The sequence below is a fragment of the Zalophus californianus genome, chromosome 4, assembly GCF_009762305.2.
Source record: "Zalophus californianus isolate mZalCal1 chromosome 4, mZalCal1.pri.v2, whole genome shotgun sequence".
NCBI lineage: Eukaryota > Metazoa > Chordata > Mammalia > Carnivora > Otariidae > Zalophus > Zalophus californianus.
The window spans coordinates 12,598,450-12,615,913 of NC_045598.1; the positions used below are offsets into that span (position 1 = coordinate 12,598,450).

General features: G+C 57.6%; 1 protein-coding gene across 11 annotated transcripts in view; it reads left to right on the forward strand.

Annotated features, from left to right (window-relative positions):
- ARHGEF10L (Rho guanine nucleotide exchange factor 10 like) overlaps positions 1 to 17,464 on the forward strand; it is a 144,062-nt gene that overhangs the window by 88,941 nt on the left and 37,657 nt on the right. For all 11 annotated transcript variants that reach the window (XM_027613468.1, XM_027613485.1, XM_027613493.1 and 8 more), the window contains 5 exons: positions 270 to 370; positions 7,933 to 8,054; positions 13,696 to 13,782; positions 15,065 to 15,285; positions 15,658 to 15,812. In XM_027613468.1, the coding sequence (XP_027469269.1) occupies positions 270 to 370; positions 7,933 to 8,054; positions 13,696 to 13,782; positions 15,065 to 15,285; positions 15,658 to 15,812 (686 nt within the window). The remainder of the gene's footprint in view (positions 1 to 269; positions 371 to 7,932; positions 8,055 to 13,695; positions 13,783 to 15,064; positions 15,286 to 15,657; positions 15,813 to 17,464) is intronic.

Consider the following 17,464-nt stretch of genomic DNA (forward strand, 5'->3'; position numbering starts at 1 on the left):
GCCTCTCGAGTCGCTAGGCACCAAGCCCAGGGGCCAGGGGCTGGGCTGGGGAGCGTGGCCTGGTGGCTTTAGGGAGGGACCTCCATTCTGGGGCCACAGTGGGTGGAGGGACTCTTCCCCCAGGGGATGGAGGCTTTGGGGGGGCCACCAGGCTTTCTGGCCCCGCTTTGATGCTCCGAGCTGAGCTGGCACCATGGCTGGTGCCCGTGGTTGAGGGAAGAACCAGGCGCTTGTTCTGGGCACTCACACTCCTCGCCCTCTCACCGCAGGTCCGGCCGCCCCATCAGCTTCATGGTGGTCTTCATCACTCCCAACCCCCTGAGCAAGATCTCCTGGGTCAACAGGTTGCACTTGGCCAAGATCGGACTCCGTGAGTAAGGCCCTGGGGAGAGTGCCTCAGGGGACGGGTGCGGAGCAGGGAGGCTTGGGGTGTGCATGTGTGGATGCGCGGGGGCAGGGAGCTTCTGAGTTGGAGGGAGGCGGTGCCGTGGAGGAACACGGACGGGAGCCAGGGTTCTGAGTCCTGAGGCTCTGCCTAGTAACCCTGGACAAGTCACTGCCCTTGTCTGAGCCTCAGTTTCCCCGTCTGTAAAGTGATGGCGGTTGATGATAAGTGGTTATCAGGGCCCTGGGGGAGGGTGGTTAGGGCGTGGCTGCTGAGGGGCTTTCTTTCAGTGGGGTGGAAGTATTCTAAACGTAGGTAGTGCTGAATATGCTAGAAACCTTGATGCAGGTTAGAGTAAACTGATTCTCAACCAGGGCCTCTTTTTTTGTCCCATGCACCCCGTAATGATCATATAAATAGACAATGTTTACAGAGCGCGTCCTACATGGCAGACGTTTTTCTAAGCATTTTACACACGTCTTTTTCTTTTCACATTGATGATAATTCTGAGAGGTAGGTTCTGTTGTCAACCCCCTTTTACAGTGGAGGGCTCCGAGTCCCAGAGAGGTGCAGTGACTTGCCTGAGCTCACACAGCAGGAAGGGGCAGAGCTGGTGCTCAGCCCCTGGGCAGTCAGCCCCAGAGCCCACTCTGGACCCACTGTCCCTCTGCTTCCCCACATTGGGAGAGTTCCTGTCTGCAAACCACATTCGTTAAGTTGTAATGACTTTATTTGTACTTGCCCATCAGAGCTACTATTTTCTGTGATGTACTGGAATTCCCATTTGCTGCTTCTGGCCAATAGCAGGGACATTTTTCGTTTGATTATTGGTTTTAGTGTGATCTTATAGGTTTTGAGACATTTCTGGAAAGAAGCCAGGACCTTTGACACTGGCTTTCATCAATTAAAAAAATAATTATGGAACGAGTTACTGATTTTGGGCATGGGGAAAAGAGCAATGACAAAAACCGAAAGATCCCTGCTCTCCGGGAAGCTATGATTTATGGGGGGCAGATAGACATTACATGAGGAACCAATCAACAGGAAGAGGTGGTGCCATTTAGGGGATAGTGATGGGTGACGTGACTGTTACCGAGCCTGGGGGTCAGGACTGCTGTCAGGGAGGGCCTTTGGGAGGTGACATCTGAAGCTGACAGAGATCTGGGCAAAGCAGTCTAGGCTTCGGAAGAGCAAGTGCAAAGGTCCTGTGGTGGCCAGAGCTGATGAATCGTGGGAAGAGAAGTAGGCAGGGGGAAGGTCGGGCAGCTTTTCCAGAAAGCCAGGGCGAGATGTATGGAACTTATTCTGAGCGTGATGGGCAACTGCTCCTTGTAGCAGTGAGAGCTAGGCAGCATGCTGATCTGGTTTCCACTTGAGTGGATGGCTCTGCCCACTGTGCCGAGAGGGCATGGGGAGGCAGGAGGAAATGGGGAGGAGGTGGTGGCTTTGGGGGAGCCAGAGTCAGAGGCCTTGATCTGGTGCTGACGTGGCACAAGTCTCTGCTGGATGTTTCCAGGTGACCAGGAGAGCTGCAGAGGGAGGAGAGAGGATTTTAAGCCGAGACAGCCCCAGCCTTGGCAGCCGACCGCGGGAATTCTAGCCCCAGGGAAGGCTGACGTGGCTCTGGGCCGGCCCGTGGAGCAGTCCAGTCTTGGGCACGCCTGAGCCGATTGTACACCTGCTCTAAAGGCAGGTCAGTCTCCGGTTGGAGGCCCGGCTGCTCTGCCGAGTGGGGCTTGACACTGGAGGGAGAGGGGCCGACTGAGCCTCTCCTCTGTCTCGGCTGCTGGTGTTGTGCTCAGCTGATTTGTTGTCTCCACGTGGCTTCGCTGCAGCAAAAGTTTTTTTTTTTTTTTTTTTTTAAGATTTATTTATTTATTTGACAGAGAGACACAGCGAGAGAGGGAACACAAGCATGGGGAGTGGGGGAGGGAGAAGCAGGCTTCCCGCGGAGCAGGGAGCCTGATGAGGGGCTTGATCCCAGGACCCCGGGATCACAACCTGAGCTGAAGGCAGACGCTTAATGACTGAGCCACCCAGGCGCCCTGCAGCAAAAGTTTTTAATGGAAGGAGGGTCATTGGAAATCTTATTTGAATGCCTGGGTTCCCCTGGGGCTTGAGTAATTTGTTCCTTTTATTTTGCCAGGTTTTTTTTTTTTTTTTAATCTGCAGTGTTTGATCGGGTGGGGCCGGGAATAATATGAGCCAGTTAGTAATAGAATATGTTAAAAACATTTATTTACAAAGGATGTGATTCCTGTCTTTCTTTCTTTCTTTTTTTTTTTTTAATTTCTCTTTTCCTGACTACCACGTACGGAGATCATAATCCACTAAACATTGACGAAAGAGAGGGCTGGACTGGGGGGTGCCTGGGATCCGGAATGGGGGGGTCAGTTCTGCCGCTAGGGAGGAAAGGGCAGGGTGCCCTGGGGAATCTGGGGACCCGTTCACATCCCAGTGGGGCCCCTACTGTGCCGTGTGGTCTGGGGAAAGGCTTCTGGGAGGTGAGTCGGACAAGAGCTCCAATGGTCCTCTCCCCTCGTACATTTTGGGATCTTAGGGCCTCGTGAAATGGATCCTGGCTGTCTGGGGTCAGTTCCCGGCTCTGTCCCTTCCCAGCTCTGTGATCTCAGGCAAACGATTTAGCCTTTAGGTGCCTTTCTCTATCGGAAAGTGGGAATAATGCCAGGGCCCCCATCACGGGGCTCTTGTGAACATACGGGGAGACAGTGTGGAAGACTCCTGGGATGGCCAGTGCCTGGGTTGTGGGAAAAGCTCCTAGGACAAGGGGGTGCCTGCATCTCACTGGTGGGGAAATGACTGGTCTAAGGTCACACGTGATTCAGTGCAGAACAGGGGCGGGCCGGGCCACCCTCCCACCCCTCTGCCAGTCTCCTATTCATAAAGGCTCCAGGGAAGGGTTGCAGATGGAAAGCCCCAGAGAAGGAAGAGGCATGACTGTGGGCTTCCAGCACTCCCTGCCTGTGTCCCTTCACCTGAAGCTCTTCAAGTGCTGCGTTCGTGGCTCTTATAGCTCCTGGGTCCCCGGAGCCGCTCCCACTGCACCCCTCCTTATTCCTACCTTCCCAAGGACCTGGGCCGGGCAGGCTGTGGGCTGGTCCCACGCTCACAGGGACACATCCTCACAGGGTGCGCCCCGGGGGGCCCTCCCTTGCTGCCTCGGACTTGGCTAGTTGTCCAGCCCTCAGTCCTCATAGTGACCCCCGAGCTCCCTCTGACGACGATCCAGTGATGGATCCTGAGCGTGGTCCTGAGTGCGCCCCAGCTGTCCTTTCCACTGACTCTCAACCAGTGCAGACGGGGGCGCTAGGACCTGCCCAGGCCGTCAGGCTGCAGCAGTGGGTCTGCCCTTGGGAGCGGTTTTACCTCAGCTGGGTGACCCCGGCCATTCGCCAGGCTTCCCTGGGCACCGGTGTCTCTCTCTCTCTCTCTCTCTCTCTCTCTCTCTCTCTCTGTGAGCCGGTGTTTGGAAAAGGAGGGTGCCCATGTCCCGCCAGCCCCCACGTCTGTGGCCGTGGCCTGTGGCATCTCTGTGGCGCTGGAGGTGTAAGAGGGCCTTTGAGGGCAGCCTCGGATTTGGAACGTAGAGAAGGCTGGTCCGGGCTGCCCCCCCGGAGTGTTGCTCTTAACGGTGGCAGGAAAAGTGCAGCACGGGGACTGAGCACGGGAGGACTTCGGGAGGCAGGTTGGGATCGAGGAGCAGGGCAGGGCCAGCGTCTCAGCCCGGTGCAGGTGGGGTGGCCGCCCTCAAGCCTGCAGTTAGGCAGACTCCTCACCTCCAGGACATTGATCTCACTATTTCTTGAGGGCCTGGCATATACTAGGCATTCAGTCTTTTTTTCCCTCTAGCGCTCACAGTGACCCTTGAATGGTTGGAATAATTTCCCCCACTTTCTGGAGGAGGCAGCAGACTCAGAGAGGTTCGGTTTCTGGCTCTGTGTCACACAGTGAGGGAGCCGGAGGCTGAGTTGGGATCAGCTGGGGCCCAGCTGCCACAGTCAGCCTGCTGCCATGGGCGGGGCGGCTCTGGGGGTGCAGAGGTGGGAGGGGAGCAGGAGGGGCCGTGGCCTCCAGCCCTGGAGCCTCCCCCACCACCCCACGGGGTGCTCCTGTGTTCAGTGGGTGCTGGCAAACAGAGCTGGGCGCTAAATAAGCCCCCACTTAGTGTCAATTGGAAATCTCGGCTCTGCCGATGGTGCCAGTTCTTAATGTCACTTATCCCAAGCGGGCTTTCAATTTTCAACTGCAACAGCCTTCTAATTTGGTCTCAGCCGCCCTGGTTTTGTGACAGGAACAATGGCAGTGGCAGATGGGGAGCTACAACTCCATTTTCCTTTAACGTTCCCCGATCGCTGGCAGGGAAGGCACCATCTGGAAGGAGAAGGTCAGATCATTAAAAAATATATATCGTAATAAATTGCCAGGACTTGATGGGCTGTGGGTGTGGAGGGAAGGAGAGGAAAGGAGCTCGGGCAGCGTGGTAATGGAGGGGGCTTTATGTTCACGGGCTGAGCTCCAGGAAGGAGGTGGCGCCCCGGGGGGGCGGGCAGTTGCGTTTGAGCCGTCTTTTGGGCTCTTGGTGGTCGGGGCCTGATCATAAGCTCCTTGAAAGCAGGGCAGACTCAAGTCCCACCCATCTTTATTCGCCGTCCAGGGGCTTGTCCAAGAGGCAGTGCAGCGCTGTGATGTCTGCACCTGCCCAGGGGAAGGGTGCTGCCCCACAGGGTGGCCTGTCTGGGCTGTCACCCCGTGCTCGGTCCGTTCTCTGCCTCCTGGGCCCAGCCTTGGATGTCCCCCAGCCTCCGGTTCTCTGGGTAGGAGGGGGATGCCAACACCCGCCCCTCCTGGTGGCCCTGAGGATGAAATGAGGCCTCATGGGGGACAGAGCTTTATAAACTGTGAGGTGTGGTGCACGTGGGCATCCTGTATGATGGTGCTTGTCCTCTGCCATAACTGTCCTTTCTGCGATGGCCTCGCCTCCTTGGTGAGCTGTCCTTTCCTGTGATGCTGCCTCCAGGACCCGGTGGGGTGGAGGGTCCGACGCTGGGGGGTGAGCTCACCGTGCGGCCGCTGGACTGCTGGTGGGGTGGGTGCCCTGGGCACGTGGGCCGGAGCTTCTACCGAAGCCGGTTGTTCACGTCGTCACGCCTGACATTTTTCGGATGTCTTTCACTTCTCAGAGAGCATCCTCCCGTGCCACCTCATCCCAGCTCCTCGTGCCACGACCGGCACTGGGATGCCGCCTTTCTCTGGTGGCAGTGGTGTTGTTAAAAGCCACGTTGTTGAGGTATGATTGACATTCCTCATACAGAACACAGGCGAGGTTGGGGAGCCTGTGGGCGCACACACACACACACAGACCAACGTGCACACGCACATGCACGCACGCACAGGCACACTCGTGCACACACACAGGAAGAAAGAGGCAAGCCAGTAAAGGAGCCAGAAATTGTGTTCAGGGCCATGATAGACCAACAGGGGCTGAGACAGAAAGCGATGGAGGGGTGGGGGTGGGTGGTGGTCAGTTGAGGCCGCTCCCAGAAGGTGGACAAATAACCTAAGCCTCGGGGAGGAGAGGAGCCAGCCCCGGGGGTGGGGAGGACAGCCCTCCAAGTGGAGCGAACGTCCCGGGCTCGTTCGTGTAAGTGGCTGAGGAAAGCCTCGCTCAGTGGAGCCTGGGACCGAGCGCTGAGGTTGGGAGGGAAGGATCATCCTCACTGTCCCGGAAAAGTCTGGATTTGATCCCACGTGGATGGGACTTGATGGATGTGGGAACGGCGACATCCAGTGGAAGGGTAGCAGGACGGCTCTGATTGTTGTGGGGGGCAGTGGTTAGCGCAGGAAACCGGTCTGGAGGCCCCTTGTGACTGGTGAGCCCCCTCGCACAGAGCTGACCCTTGCTCGGCTGGGCCAGCTTGGGCCCGAGTCCCTGCTTCCTCCTGGCCACTGAGTGGCCACGTGAGGGGTGGGAAGGCTGTCGTCACACCTCTTCTGTGGAAGACGTCTCCTCCCATCCCTGAAGCTCCAGGTACCCTTGAGCTTGATGTCATTGTGTTGAGTGACCCTTCTTGCCCAGGGCGCCCTGTGCCATCCTCTGGCTCTCCCCCTCCAGGGCAACAACCTCCTGGTTGTCCAGAGTCGGTCATGCCCCTCAGTGGGGGTTGGGGGTGGGTGGGGGCTGGTTGCCAGGAGACGGCATTGGGGTCCAGCAGACCCAGGTCCTCATCTGGACTCTGCCACCAGCCGTGCACATGAACTAGTCAATTAAATCATCCTCGAGTGTCGGTCTCATTGTCCATAAAGGGAAAATCGTGAATTCTCACTGAGCTTGGTTACTGTGAAAACGAGAACCCGGGACACCTGTAGCACCTGACCTGTGCCTGTGCGTGGACACACAGTAGGTGTCTTCACCATGCCCTGCCCTGGCTGTCGGGGTTCCTAGAAGGTGGGCCCCGTAGGAGTGCAGAGAAGGATGGGCTCTTGAGCAGGGAGAATCCTCTGGGACGGATGGTAGTTTACCCGCTCACTCATGCCCTCCTGTCATTCATCCTTTCAACCCATGCTTGCTGAGTACTCACCATGTGCAGGCAGTGGGCTTGGTGCCAGGGAGACCTCAGCAAATAAGACAGGCCAGGTCCTGCTGCCCTGAGCTTATGTTCTAGAGACATATGCAGAGAGACAGTGAACAAGGAGATAGACAAAGTGATTCTAGATTGTGGTGAAGGCCATGTGGGAAATAAGATGTGGTCTTTAGACTGGTTTCTGAGAGAGGGGCCATCATAGCCAGGGTGGTCAGGGAGGACTTCTTGGAGGTGGTGGCGCGTGAGGGAGCCTTGACCCATGTGAAGGAGGCATTGCAGAGTGTGGTTTAGTAGATGCTCTTGAACACAGTGGTGTCCAGATGTGAGTCCAGGGTCTGAGCACCTGCACTTGTCACAGGCCCCTGGGGCCTCAGTGTACAGCTAGACTGGGAACGTGGAGGCAGATGACCACTTGGGTCTCAGAGTGGGTCTCAAAGGAAGCAGGAGAGAGTCATCCTCTTGACCAGCAGCATCAGAGCCAGGTGAAGAGCAGCATGTTTGTGTCACTTTGTCTTCTGGCTTGTTTTTGGCCATCCCGAAGCACCTCTAGACCTCTAGGTCAAGGCAGCAGGGCCTGGACTGTGCTCAGCATCACAACATTTTTGAAACTCTTTCTCATCTACTATTTCACTGGATCCTCATAACGACCTCAAGACAAAGGCATTTTTATGCCCCTGTCTCATGGGTGAAGAAATCGAGGCTTAGAGTTGGGGGAATTTGCAGAAGGCTGCTCAGTGAGAGGGTGGGTGAGCCAGGACTCAACTCTTAGGTTTCCCAACTCGCTGCCTTGGACCCACGGCCATGACCATGGAGCAAGGCCGGTTTTCATCTTGGCTGGATAGGCATGGGGCTGGGGGCGGCCCCCTGGGCTCGGCAGGGCTGCTCACTGCCCGCTTGGTCCTCGGATTCTGACCAGCTTCACCTGCCTCCTTCCTCTTGCTGTAGGGGAGGAGAACCAGCCGGGTTGGCTGTGTCCGGATGAGGACAAGAAGAGCAAAGCCCCGTTCTGGTGCCCCATCCTGGCCTGCTGCATCCCCGCGTTCTCTTCCCGGGGCCTCAGCCTGCAGGTGAGTGGAATGGATCTTGCTGAGCCCACCACGAAGGTGGCTCGTGGAAGAACCAGGGTTTCCAGGCTGTGCCCACAGCAGGAGAGGGCCAGGGTGCAGTCCCAGCTTCTCCACCTCTTACCGATGGAGTTGGTCAAGGCGTTTTGGTGCTCTAGGAGTCAGCTTCCCTACCGAAAATATGGGGACAGATGCCCTTTGTGGGTCAAGTGAGCAGAAAATTCTGTAATTTCAAGAGCTAACAAGTAGCAGTGATCTCATCAGCTGATGGCATGACTCCAGCTCAGAAGAGAGGCCGGAATATGCCTGAGTACCTCTGCCAGACTGTGGTTTGGCCCCCGTCTGATGCTGCCAGGCAGGAGCCGGCTCTGGCCCCATGGCTGTCCTGCCTCCATCTGTCAAGCACCTACTACATTCCCCCAGTGCTTTGCCACCACTCTCTTGTTTTGGTATTTATAAGAAGCCCACAAGAGGATGTTTCTAGATCTGTTTCCCAGGTTAGGAACTAAGGCTCAGACAGGTGACATGATTTTCTAAAAACACAGCCGGTGGTGATGGGTCCAGGAATTGGCACCTTGCTGCGCCCGATTCCGCCGCTAGCACACTCCCTCCACGTCACCCGTCCCTGATATCCTGCCCGCGCTCAGCCCTCCCTGTGGAGTCCTTACTGCCTCTCCTCCTCCCTAGGAGAGGAGCTCATGTGAGCTCTGGGGAGGGGGAGGCGCAGGCCTGGGACCTAGATACATAAACCCTAAGAGACAAGCTGACTGGGCTGTAGATTGGGGCTCCAAACAGCGAAAAGTGCATACCCTTGAGATGTCAGTTCAGCCATGAGTTCGTTCGTTTGTCTGTTCTGCATATAATTTTTGAGCACCTACAATGTTGCCAGGCCCTGTGCGGGACACTGGGTGTATGGTGGTGACCGAACGTACAAGGTCCCCACAGTCCTGTAGCTTTCAGTCTGGAGAGAGACAGCAATACCCCGGCAAACAAGAGGGAACGCAGAAGAGTGATTGTGTGTTATATCAGCTGGGCTGGATATAGGGATGGGCCTCCATGGTTAGGGGGCCGAGAGGGCCTCTTGGAGGAAGTGGTGGACCTGAGTGGCAAGACGTCTCCGACCCCTTGCGGGCCCAGGGGAGGAATATCCCGAACAGACGGCACAACACAGAGTCAGGAGCAGTCTGGGAAGCTGCAGCTCGGTGAGCCGGGAGGAGAGGCTGGGGATCAGGTCTGATGTGGGTGCGCCGGTCCACGCCAGCTTGCTGGGCTGGTCGCTGTTGGGTTCCATTCTCAGGGCAATGACACCCCAAGGATGGCTCCACACAGGGGACCAGCACCCTCTGATGTACATTTTGGAAAGATCGTCTGGTCCTCTCAGCTGAGGTGTGAGCGAGTGAACTGTGGCCCCAGAGAGAGCAAGACTGGGGACTGAGAGACCAACACAGTGCTCCGTGCGGGGGTCCCACTGAGTGGCGGCAGGACTTGGTGCGCGTGGAGGCAGGGCCAGGCTGGGGCAAGGCGAGTGGGGCACTCACCTAATCCTAAGCATCACGATGAATAAAATTTTAATGCAATACTTACAACATCAAATCAGCAAATTGTGGCCTTGGTTTGGCTGCTTTTTTTGGGGTAACAGGCTGGGATTAGGGTGGGGCAGGGCTGTGGAATGCAGGGTCCGTTTCTGTGTTTATTTAAAATCTTACCTATTGTTCATCATGAATTTTTTTGCATTAATTTTTATTGCCAAAAGTTGTGTTATAATATTCCTTTGGATGTTGGGGTGTTTTGGCCCCACTCTTCTTCTCATCCCGTTCCTAGAGCCTAGAGGAGAGGACAGGGGCAGGGGACACGGGAAGGCATTCGGGGACTGTGCAGGGGTAGGGCTGGCCACACTGATGAGAGTTCAGACAGGAGCTGAGGGGGGCAGGAAGGACATACCCAGCTCTTGAGCTTGTGCACCCGGACGTGGTGTCAGGGGGTGTTGGAATGTTCCCTGTGCCACAGCCTGATTTAGGGGGTGTGGTCAGCTTCCCAGCATGGCTCGGTGGCCAGCGACCAGGGTGGCAGCAACAACAGTGTGGTGGCGAGTGCTTTCAGGAGGTGTCCCTGCCAGGCTCTGTTCTAGGCACTTCACCACCGGCAACTCTGGTCCTCCCCACTGCCCTCAGACCCTCCGAGGCGGGGCTTGCCCACACTCACTGGGGAAGGAGGGTCTTCTTGACTCGTTCTGGCAGGGGAGGCCAGATGCTGTTCATTTCTGTAGGGCTCAGGGAAGCCGGCCTTTGTAGGCCTTCAGACCTCATTTATTAATGGGGAGGCCTGCTGAGTCCTGTGTGCTCCTTCCCAGCATGGGGTGGGGCATTCCCAGGGAGTCCATGGAGCTGGGATTTTTCAGGGTCCACCCTGCCTGTGGTCACCTGGCCCTAGGACATCCTGTGGAGAAGGCTGACCCCGGGGTGACTTCTGTCTCCCCCCGGTGGCCTTAGTCCTTTTGAGAATATGGGACCCAGACCATGGCCTGACAGGTCACTCCTGGGTGGTGAGGTCACAGACAAGCCGCTGCCTCCAGGGCTTCCCTGAAAGAAACCCACCCAACTGGGGAGCTGTCTTCCACCCCATACCTGGGGGCACACATCTGAGAAGCTCCTCATATGGAATTCTCAAGGCCTAGGGACGTAGCAGCCGGAAGCATCCTCAGCAACCTCCAGGTCCCCTGCTTGCCATCTCCTGAGGAGCCTCCTATGTGAGTGGTCTTCTGGGACAACGAGCTTGTGGAGCTCCTGAGGGACCTACTAGAGCCTGCATGTTCCCAAGACACCACTTCCACTCCTCCTGCACCTGCCACCCACCCCAGCCCGGGCAGATGTGCCCCATCAGCTGTGCGGGCAGCCCAGATGACTGCAGGCCTCGGAGTGCCCAGGCCTTGTCCAACCACCCTGGGAACAGATGTGAGCATGTCTGCCGCTGTGTGGGCCTGCCTCCTGGCCCGCTGCCTCTCCCCAGGCCCTGTCCCAGGGGCCCCGGACTCGGGCTCTGCGGCTGGCCTAATGGGAGCCCGTGACTTAAGTGTGCCCTCTGGGAAGGGCTTGCTGGCCCCAGCCCCCTCCCAGTGTAGACGAGATTAGTACTATTGTATTATTAGTCAGGGGAGGGTGTGTGGTGGGTGCTCTCCCTCAAAGGAGCAAGGATGTGGGGGCCGTAGGAAGGAGCGTTTCTCTTCTCTGTGCTGATGGGTGGCCGGCGCCCAGGCTGGGCCACACCGAGGCCTTCCTCAGGAGGACAGCATCGGGGCGCACCCATCCCTGGACTGGAGCTCCAGCTCTGCACATGCCAGCCGTGTGACACTGGGAATCTGCTTTAGCACACGGTGTGATTCACGCCAGACCCTGGCTAGCCTGATGCGTGGCATGCACGCAGAGTTTGAGATGGAAACAAAGATTGGAGGGCATTTTGGCCCCCAGGAAGACGCGAGTGTCTGTTCCAAAGGATTTCCAAGCTGACTGTCACCCCAGCAGCACCCCTGGTGGCACCCATCCAGGCTGGAGGCTGTCCCTGGAGGGGTGGCGGGAGGGCAAGGGGACGGCTCAGTGCAAAAGTGTCCCTCCCCCCCCCCCCCCCCCCCGTGAGCTGCGGTCCAGGCTGGGGGCCTGCCTGGGGACACGGGCTTGGGGAAAGGGGGCCAAGGGTGCTCTGCAATGTAGCGCCTCAGGGAGCCGGGGGCTGCAGCCCAGCCCTGCAGAGGGTCTGCTCCAGGCTTGCTTAGGCCTCTGCATGCTGGCCAAGTGCCTCTGTCCTGGCCCTCCTTAGCCAGAGCTGCTTGCTATTTGTGGGGTCCCCTGCCTCCTAGCTCTGCCCCAGCCCACCCCTCCTGGCGTGGCGCTGCCGACAAGACAAGGTGGCGCACATAGAGGGCCAGCACGTCCCACACAAAGTGCCCGGCCCCGTGCCAAGTGCGTTATGTCTGCCTCTCCAGTCCCCGCGACCATCCTGGCGAGGCCTCAGGGTCTCCATGACCATGAGGAACTGGCTTGTGGGGTCACCGGCTGGTAGCAGCTGAGCTGGGACTGGAGCCCAGGCTGGCCGCGCCCACAGCCTGTCTCTGCCCTCTAGCCCTGAGCCACCCTCCTCTTCACTGCCCGGTGCACCTTGATTTGGGAGAGTCAGCTTCCTGGCACAGATGGGACTCCTGGGTCCAGGGAGCCATTTGAGTTTTTGCCATCACTTTGGCCCTGGGCTCTGTGGGCGCGGCTGACATCCGGACCCCCTGGAGTTGCATGGAAACATCGGGTCCCTGGCAGGAGGGGCTGGGCAGCCTCAGCTGCATGTGGCCCACCATGAAGCAAAGTGACTAGGAGCGGGGGACTGAGGGTGCTCGGGGGTGCAGGGGTCAGGGCGAGGGGAGCCTCCTTCTCTGGGCGCCTGGACCTGTGCTCCCAGCCTCGCAGAAGTGGGAGCCGGGGACGTGGAGGCCTGCACTGGGGCAGCCTGGCCTCTGGGTAGAATTTAACTAGAGTGGGAAGGGCGCTGGACCAGGAGTTGAACTCGGAATTCCAGCCTTGACTCTGCTGCCAACTTGCTGTGTGACCTTGAGCCAGTTGTGTCCCCCGCCTCCCCTCCCCACGCCCCGAACTTCAAATTTGCCAGCTCCTCACTGAGGGGACTGGATGAGGTGACCTCTCTGGGCTTCCTCACCTTCAGCCATTGGATACTTTGTTAGAACATCCGCACAGGGCTGGGGCCAGCCAGGGCCTGCAGCGCCAGCAGAGGGCAGCACCTGCCCAGCAAAGGTCCAGGGGTGGCTGCATTCCTCCTTGGGGCACCTCCAGCTGTCCCCTCTCGGCCTCCTTCCCCTTCCTGCTGGCCAGGGGTTCCAGCAGGGTCCGTGACAGGGCCAGGCCACCTCCTCGCACCGCTGTCCTGGCCAGAGAGACAAACTGGCAGGGTCTAGCTCAGAGAACAGGTCCCAGAGGGCCATCTGGCCTGGGGTTTGGGGCAGCAGATGCAGGAGCAGCAAGCAGCCAGTAGCTCTTGACGACAGCCGGTTACAGATGGAGCCCCTGGCCCCCACGGGCAGCCTGTACAAGCCCCTCGGCCCTCTGGTGCTGGCGGGCTTGTCTGCAGAGTGGTTCTGTTGTTGAGGGTGGAACCAGATGTCCAGCACCCCTTCCTTCCTCCACTGTGCTTCTCTGGAGGAATGCAGGGAGACCTAGGAGGGGAGGCTGGTGCAGGCCAGGCCCTGTCATCTTCCTGTGGCCTAGGGCAATCATGTGTCCGCTGTGGGCCTCATTTCCCCATCTGTAAAATAAAGCGGAGTGAATGTTAGTGGTTTTCATTAAATCTTATCCAGATGTTGTTTAGTTTGAAAAATCGGTGGCTGGCCCAGGGTATCATTCAGGTGCCTCCTAGCCAGAAGGTTCTAGGAGAGCGCTGGTTAAATGTGAGTGCATAGGTATTGCCTGGAGATCCTGTGAACCCTGTTGCTTTCCGGTCCCCAGGGATTCTCACTGGAGACCTGCGTGGGGCCAAGAAATCTGTAGGTTTAACAACCCCCACAGGTAGTGGACAGAGGTCCTGCTGCTGAACGTTGGCATCTCCGACACCTCGATGCTTAGCCCCATGTGTACCTTCTATGTCTCCACAGCTTGGGGCTCTGGTCCACAGTCCTGTCAGCTGTCCCCTGCTGGGCTTCTCAGCGGTCAGCACGTCCCTTCCACAGGGCTACCTCTGGGTAAGTCCCTCCTGAGCTCAGCCAGGGATTCTGGCCTCAGGACAGAAGCATGGAGGGCAGCCCCGGGAAGAGGGGCCTGCCTGCCTGCTGGCCTCCATCATGTGCACCTTCACCCAGGAAGGTCTTCCTGGGACCCTCTGTGCCAGGCTTTGTGCTTAGAGTTGGCAGACGCAGTTTCACCAGGGACAACAGAAAACCAGGGGACAAAGAAGTGAGCATGACTCTTGCGAATGGTCATGTGCCATGAAGGAAATGAGCGAAGCTGTGCAGAGTATCTGGGTGGGAGGGTCTTTACCCGGGGGGTCAGGAAGCAGGGCCGGTTATTGCCCAGCTCTTGTGCCTGCCTTTTTTCCCCTGGGATTCCTTGGAGAGCCTCTCTCCATTCAGATAGGCACCCTTATGTTCTTTGTGGTACAGACTATGTTCTCCCAGAGACTTCCTGAGGTCCCACCTCACCCCCCTCTGGCTACCTTCCAGCTCTGGCTTATTCCTGTCTCCAGGCATGCAGGCAGGAAAACTCTGGCTCACCCTTCAGAGTCCATCCCAAATATCCTCTCCGAGGGTGATTTGTTCCTCAGTTTCCCCAGTATCTAGCATATGGTATATCCATCCATGATTGATCCATTTATCCATTCACTTATCTATATAATCATCTATCCATCCATCCGTCCATCCATCCATCCATATAATCGTCCATCCATTCACTTATCCATATAATCATCCATCCATCCATTCCTCCATCCATTCACTTACCTGTATAATCATTCATCCACCCATCCATCTGTCCACTTATCCATATAATCATCCATCCACCTGTTCATCTATCTACCCATTCTTCTATCCCTTCTTTCCATCCATCCATTTATCTGTCTGTTCATTGTTCAGCAAGTATATATTAAGTGCTTACCATTGGCTAAACACAGAGGTAGAATGGTGAAAAAGACAGAGAAGGACATTGTAAAGGACCAGATGTATGTTCACTATTTGTTGGTTGAAATTTACTCTAAATCTGGGGAGATAGAGAGCTGACTGGGTATCTGGTCTACCTTAGCTCCTTACCTGAGTTCCTTTGGGCCCTGAATCTAACTTGTTGCCATGGCAGTTGGGGAAGAGTGACCTTCAGGGACAGCGGGATGTGTGGGGGCAGGAGAGGGGATGCTCCTCCCGATGCCCAACCTCAGTACGAGTAGAAGTTTGGGACAGGTCACCGGGAAAGCAGGCGCCGAGCTCTGTCCCCGCCCTGGTGGTTGTGCCTGATGGCCTCTCTGGGTCTCTGCTGCAGGTCGGGGGTGGGCAGGAAGGTGCAGGGGGCCAGGTTGAGATCTTCTCCTTGAACCGGCCCTCGCCCCGCACGGTCAAGTCCTTCCCGCTGGCAGCCCCTGTGCTCTGCATGGAGTACATTCCCGAGCCAGAGGAGGGGGAGAGTGGAGATGAGAGCCATGTGGCCACTGACCCTTCGGCTGCAGTGCATCCGACCATCTGCCTTGGGCTCCAGGATGGCAGGTGAGGGGCCTGGGGAGGAGGCGCGCGTTGGTGCTTCATTTCTTTTTGTGGCCGTGAGGCCGGCATCATTGCCCCATTTTGGGGGGAAACTGAGGGGTAGCAGCCTGGGGTCAGTCAGAGGGAAGGCGACATGTCTGGGTTCCCACTTGGGTCTGTGTGGTGCTGCAGACAGTCTTCTTAGCACCGTTGCCCCCTCCAGTTCTCCCTGGGGCAGGGGTGGGGAGGGCGCCATCCTCAAAAGACCCTGGGCAAGTCCAGGCTCCTGAAGGGCGGAAGAAAGGCCTCTTGACAGGGGAGGGAGGCCCCTCCTCAGGAGGGCCCTCGGGCAGTGGGGGTGGGGGGCTCTGTGAGTCACTCAGGTCTCCCCCACAGCATCCTGGTTTATGGCAGTGTGGACACGGGTACCCAGTGTCTGGCCACCTGCAGGAGCCCCGGCCCACAGGCTGTGCTCTGCCTGTGCCACAGCGCCTTCCATCTGCTTGCCGGTCTGCAGGATGGGACCCTCGCCGCCTACCCCCGGACCAGTGGTGAGGATGCTGGGGGTGGTGGGCGGTAGCCCTGGGCACTGCTTGGGAGCTGCATCCTGTACCAGAGCGGTGGTGGGAGGCAGGCCAAGGAGGCAGCTCAGAAACAAATCAGGGAATCTGGGGGTAGTTGGAGATCCCTGATCCCCACTGGGGTCCCCGCAGGATGGGGTGCTCATGGCTATGCAGGCAGCTCACCCCATTGGCAGAAGACTCTACAAGAATAGGGACTCTGGGGTCACAAAGACTCTGGGGTCCAGGGTCACTTCACTGCCCTTTCGATGGCTGTGTCCACTGGTGAGCGATTGCTTTGCGCCTGGGTCATCCCAGGGCTCGTGGGTCCCAGTGGGTTAAACCACCCAGCGAAGGCAAAGCCTAGGGCCTGGCAGAGTGCGTGCTTAATGTCGTTAAGCATTTGAACCTGTGATGTTATCGAGCCACTAGCCATGGATGGTGCAGAGTGTGATGTCTGGAGGGCAAGGCTGGTGGGGTCGGAGCTGCTGTGCACCAGAAACGTTCAGGTGCTTACTGTGTGCACGTTTTCTGAGTTCTCACCACAACCCACGGGAATTGCTGAAGCTGAGCCCCCGGAGGGGAGACGGCCTGTGCACAGCCACACAGAGGGCGGCGATCCCGGTGCCCTTGTGGCTTGCTCAGCTCCCAGTTCCAAGATCTGTGCTGGGGGGAGGGCAGCCGCCCCCAGGGCACCCAGAGAGGGCTGAGGCCTCTGAGGCTTGGCATCCCGCAGGCCCCTCCTTCTCCTCCCCCCTCCCCCTCCTCCCCTCTCTCCTCCCCTCTTCTCCCTCTCCTCCCCTGCCCTCCCTCTCCTCCCCTCCCTCCCCCTCCCTCCTCTCTCTCCCTCCCTCCCTCCCTCCCAAGAGCCTCTGATTGCTGTGTCATCACTGCCTGTTGCAGGGTTATAAACGGATATTTGTCCTGAGCTATTTTTTTGCCACTTGGCACTGTGTTGGTATTTTTAATTAGCTTTTGATAAGGCATTTATAGTTTTTAATTAAAGGGGGAAGAGGGAGGGAAAAAAAATCCCTCTTACCGACAGACATGGCATGCGTGTAAATGTAAATACGGGCTCCGATTTTTGGAGGTTTAGACATGGGTTCCAAAGGGACCCCCCCCCACCCTGGGCTCCCACTGAATTCTGTGAGCCCTGCCTTGCCCCGTTCTGGCCCCCCGGTCCCCACTCTGGGCTCCCCTGCGCCTTTTGCCCCTTGGTTCCTGACTTAGTTTGGGCACCAGGGTGTGAGGCGTTGAGGGGGTGTATCAGATGGCTGGGGCCACCATAACAAAATGACACCAACTGAGTTTTTTTTTTTTAAGATTTTATTTATTTGTCTGAGGGAGAGAGAGCGAGCACAAGCGGGGGAGCAGCAGGCAGAGGGAGAAGCCGACTCTCCACTGAGCAGGGAGTCTGATGTGGGTGTCGATCGCAGGACCCTGGGATCACGACCTGAGCCAAAGGCAGATGCTCAACTGACTGAGCCCCCCAGGCGCCCCCACCAACTGAGTTTAAATAACATAAATGTATTGTCTCACATTCTGGAGGCTAGAAGTCCAAGATCAAGGTGTTGGCAGGGGGCCATGAGGGAAGGATCTGTTCCACGTTCCAGACTTCTCTCCCAGCTTTTGGGCTTCCTTGG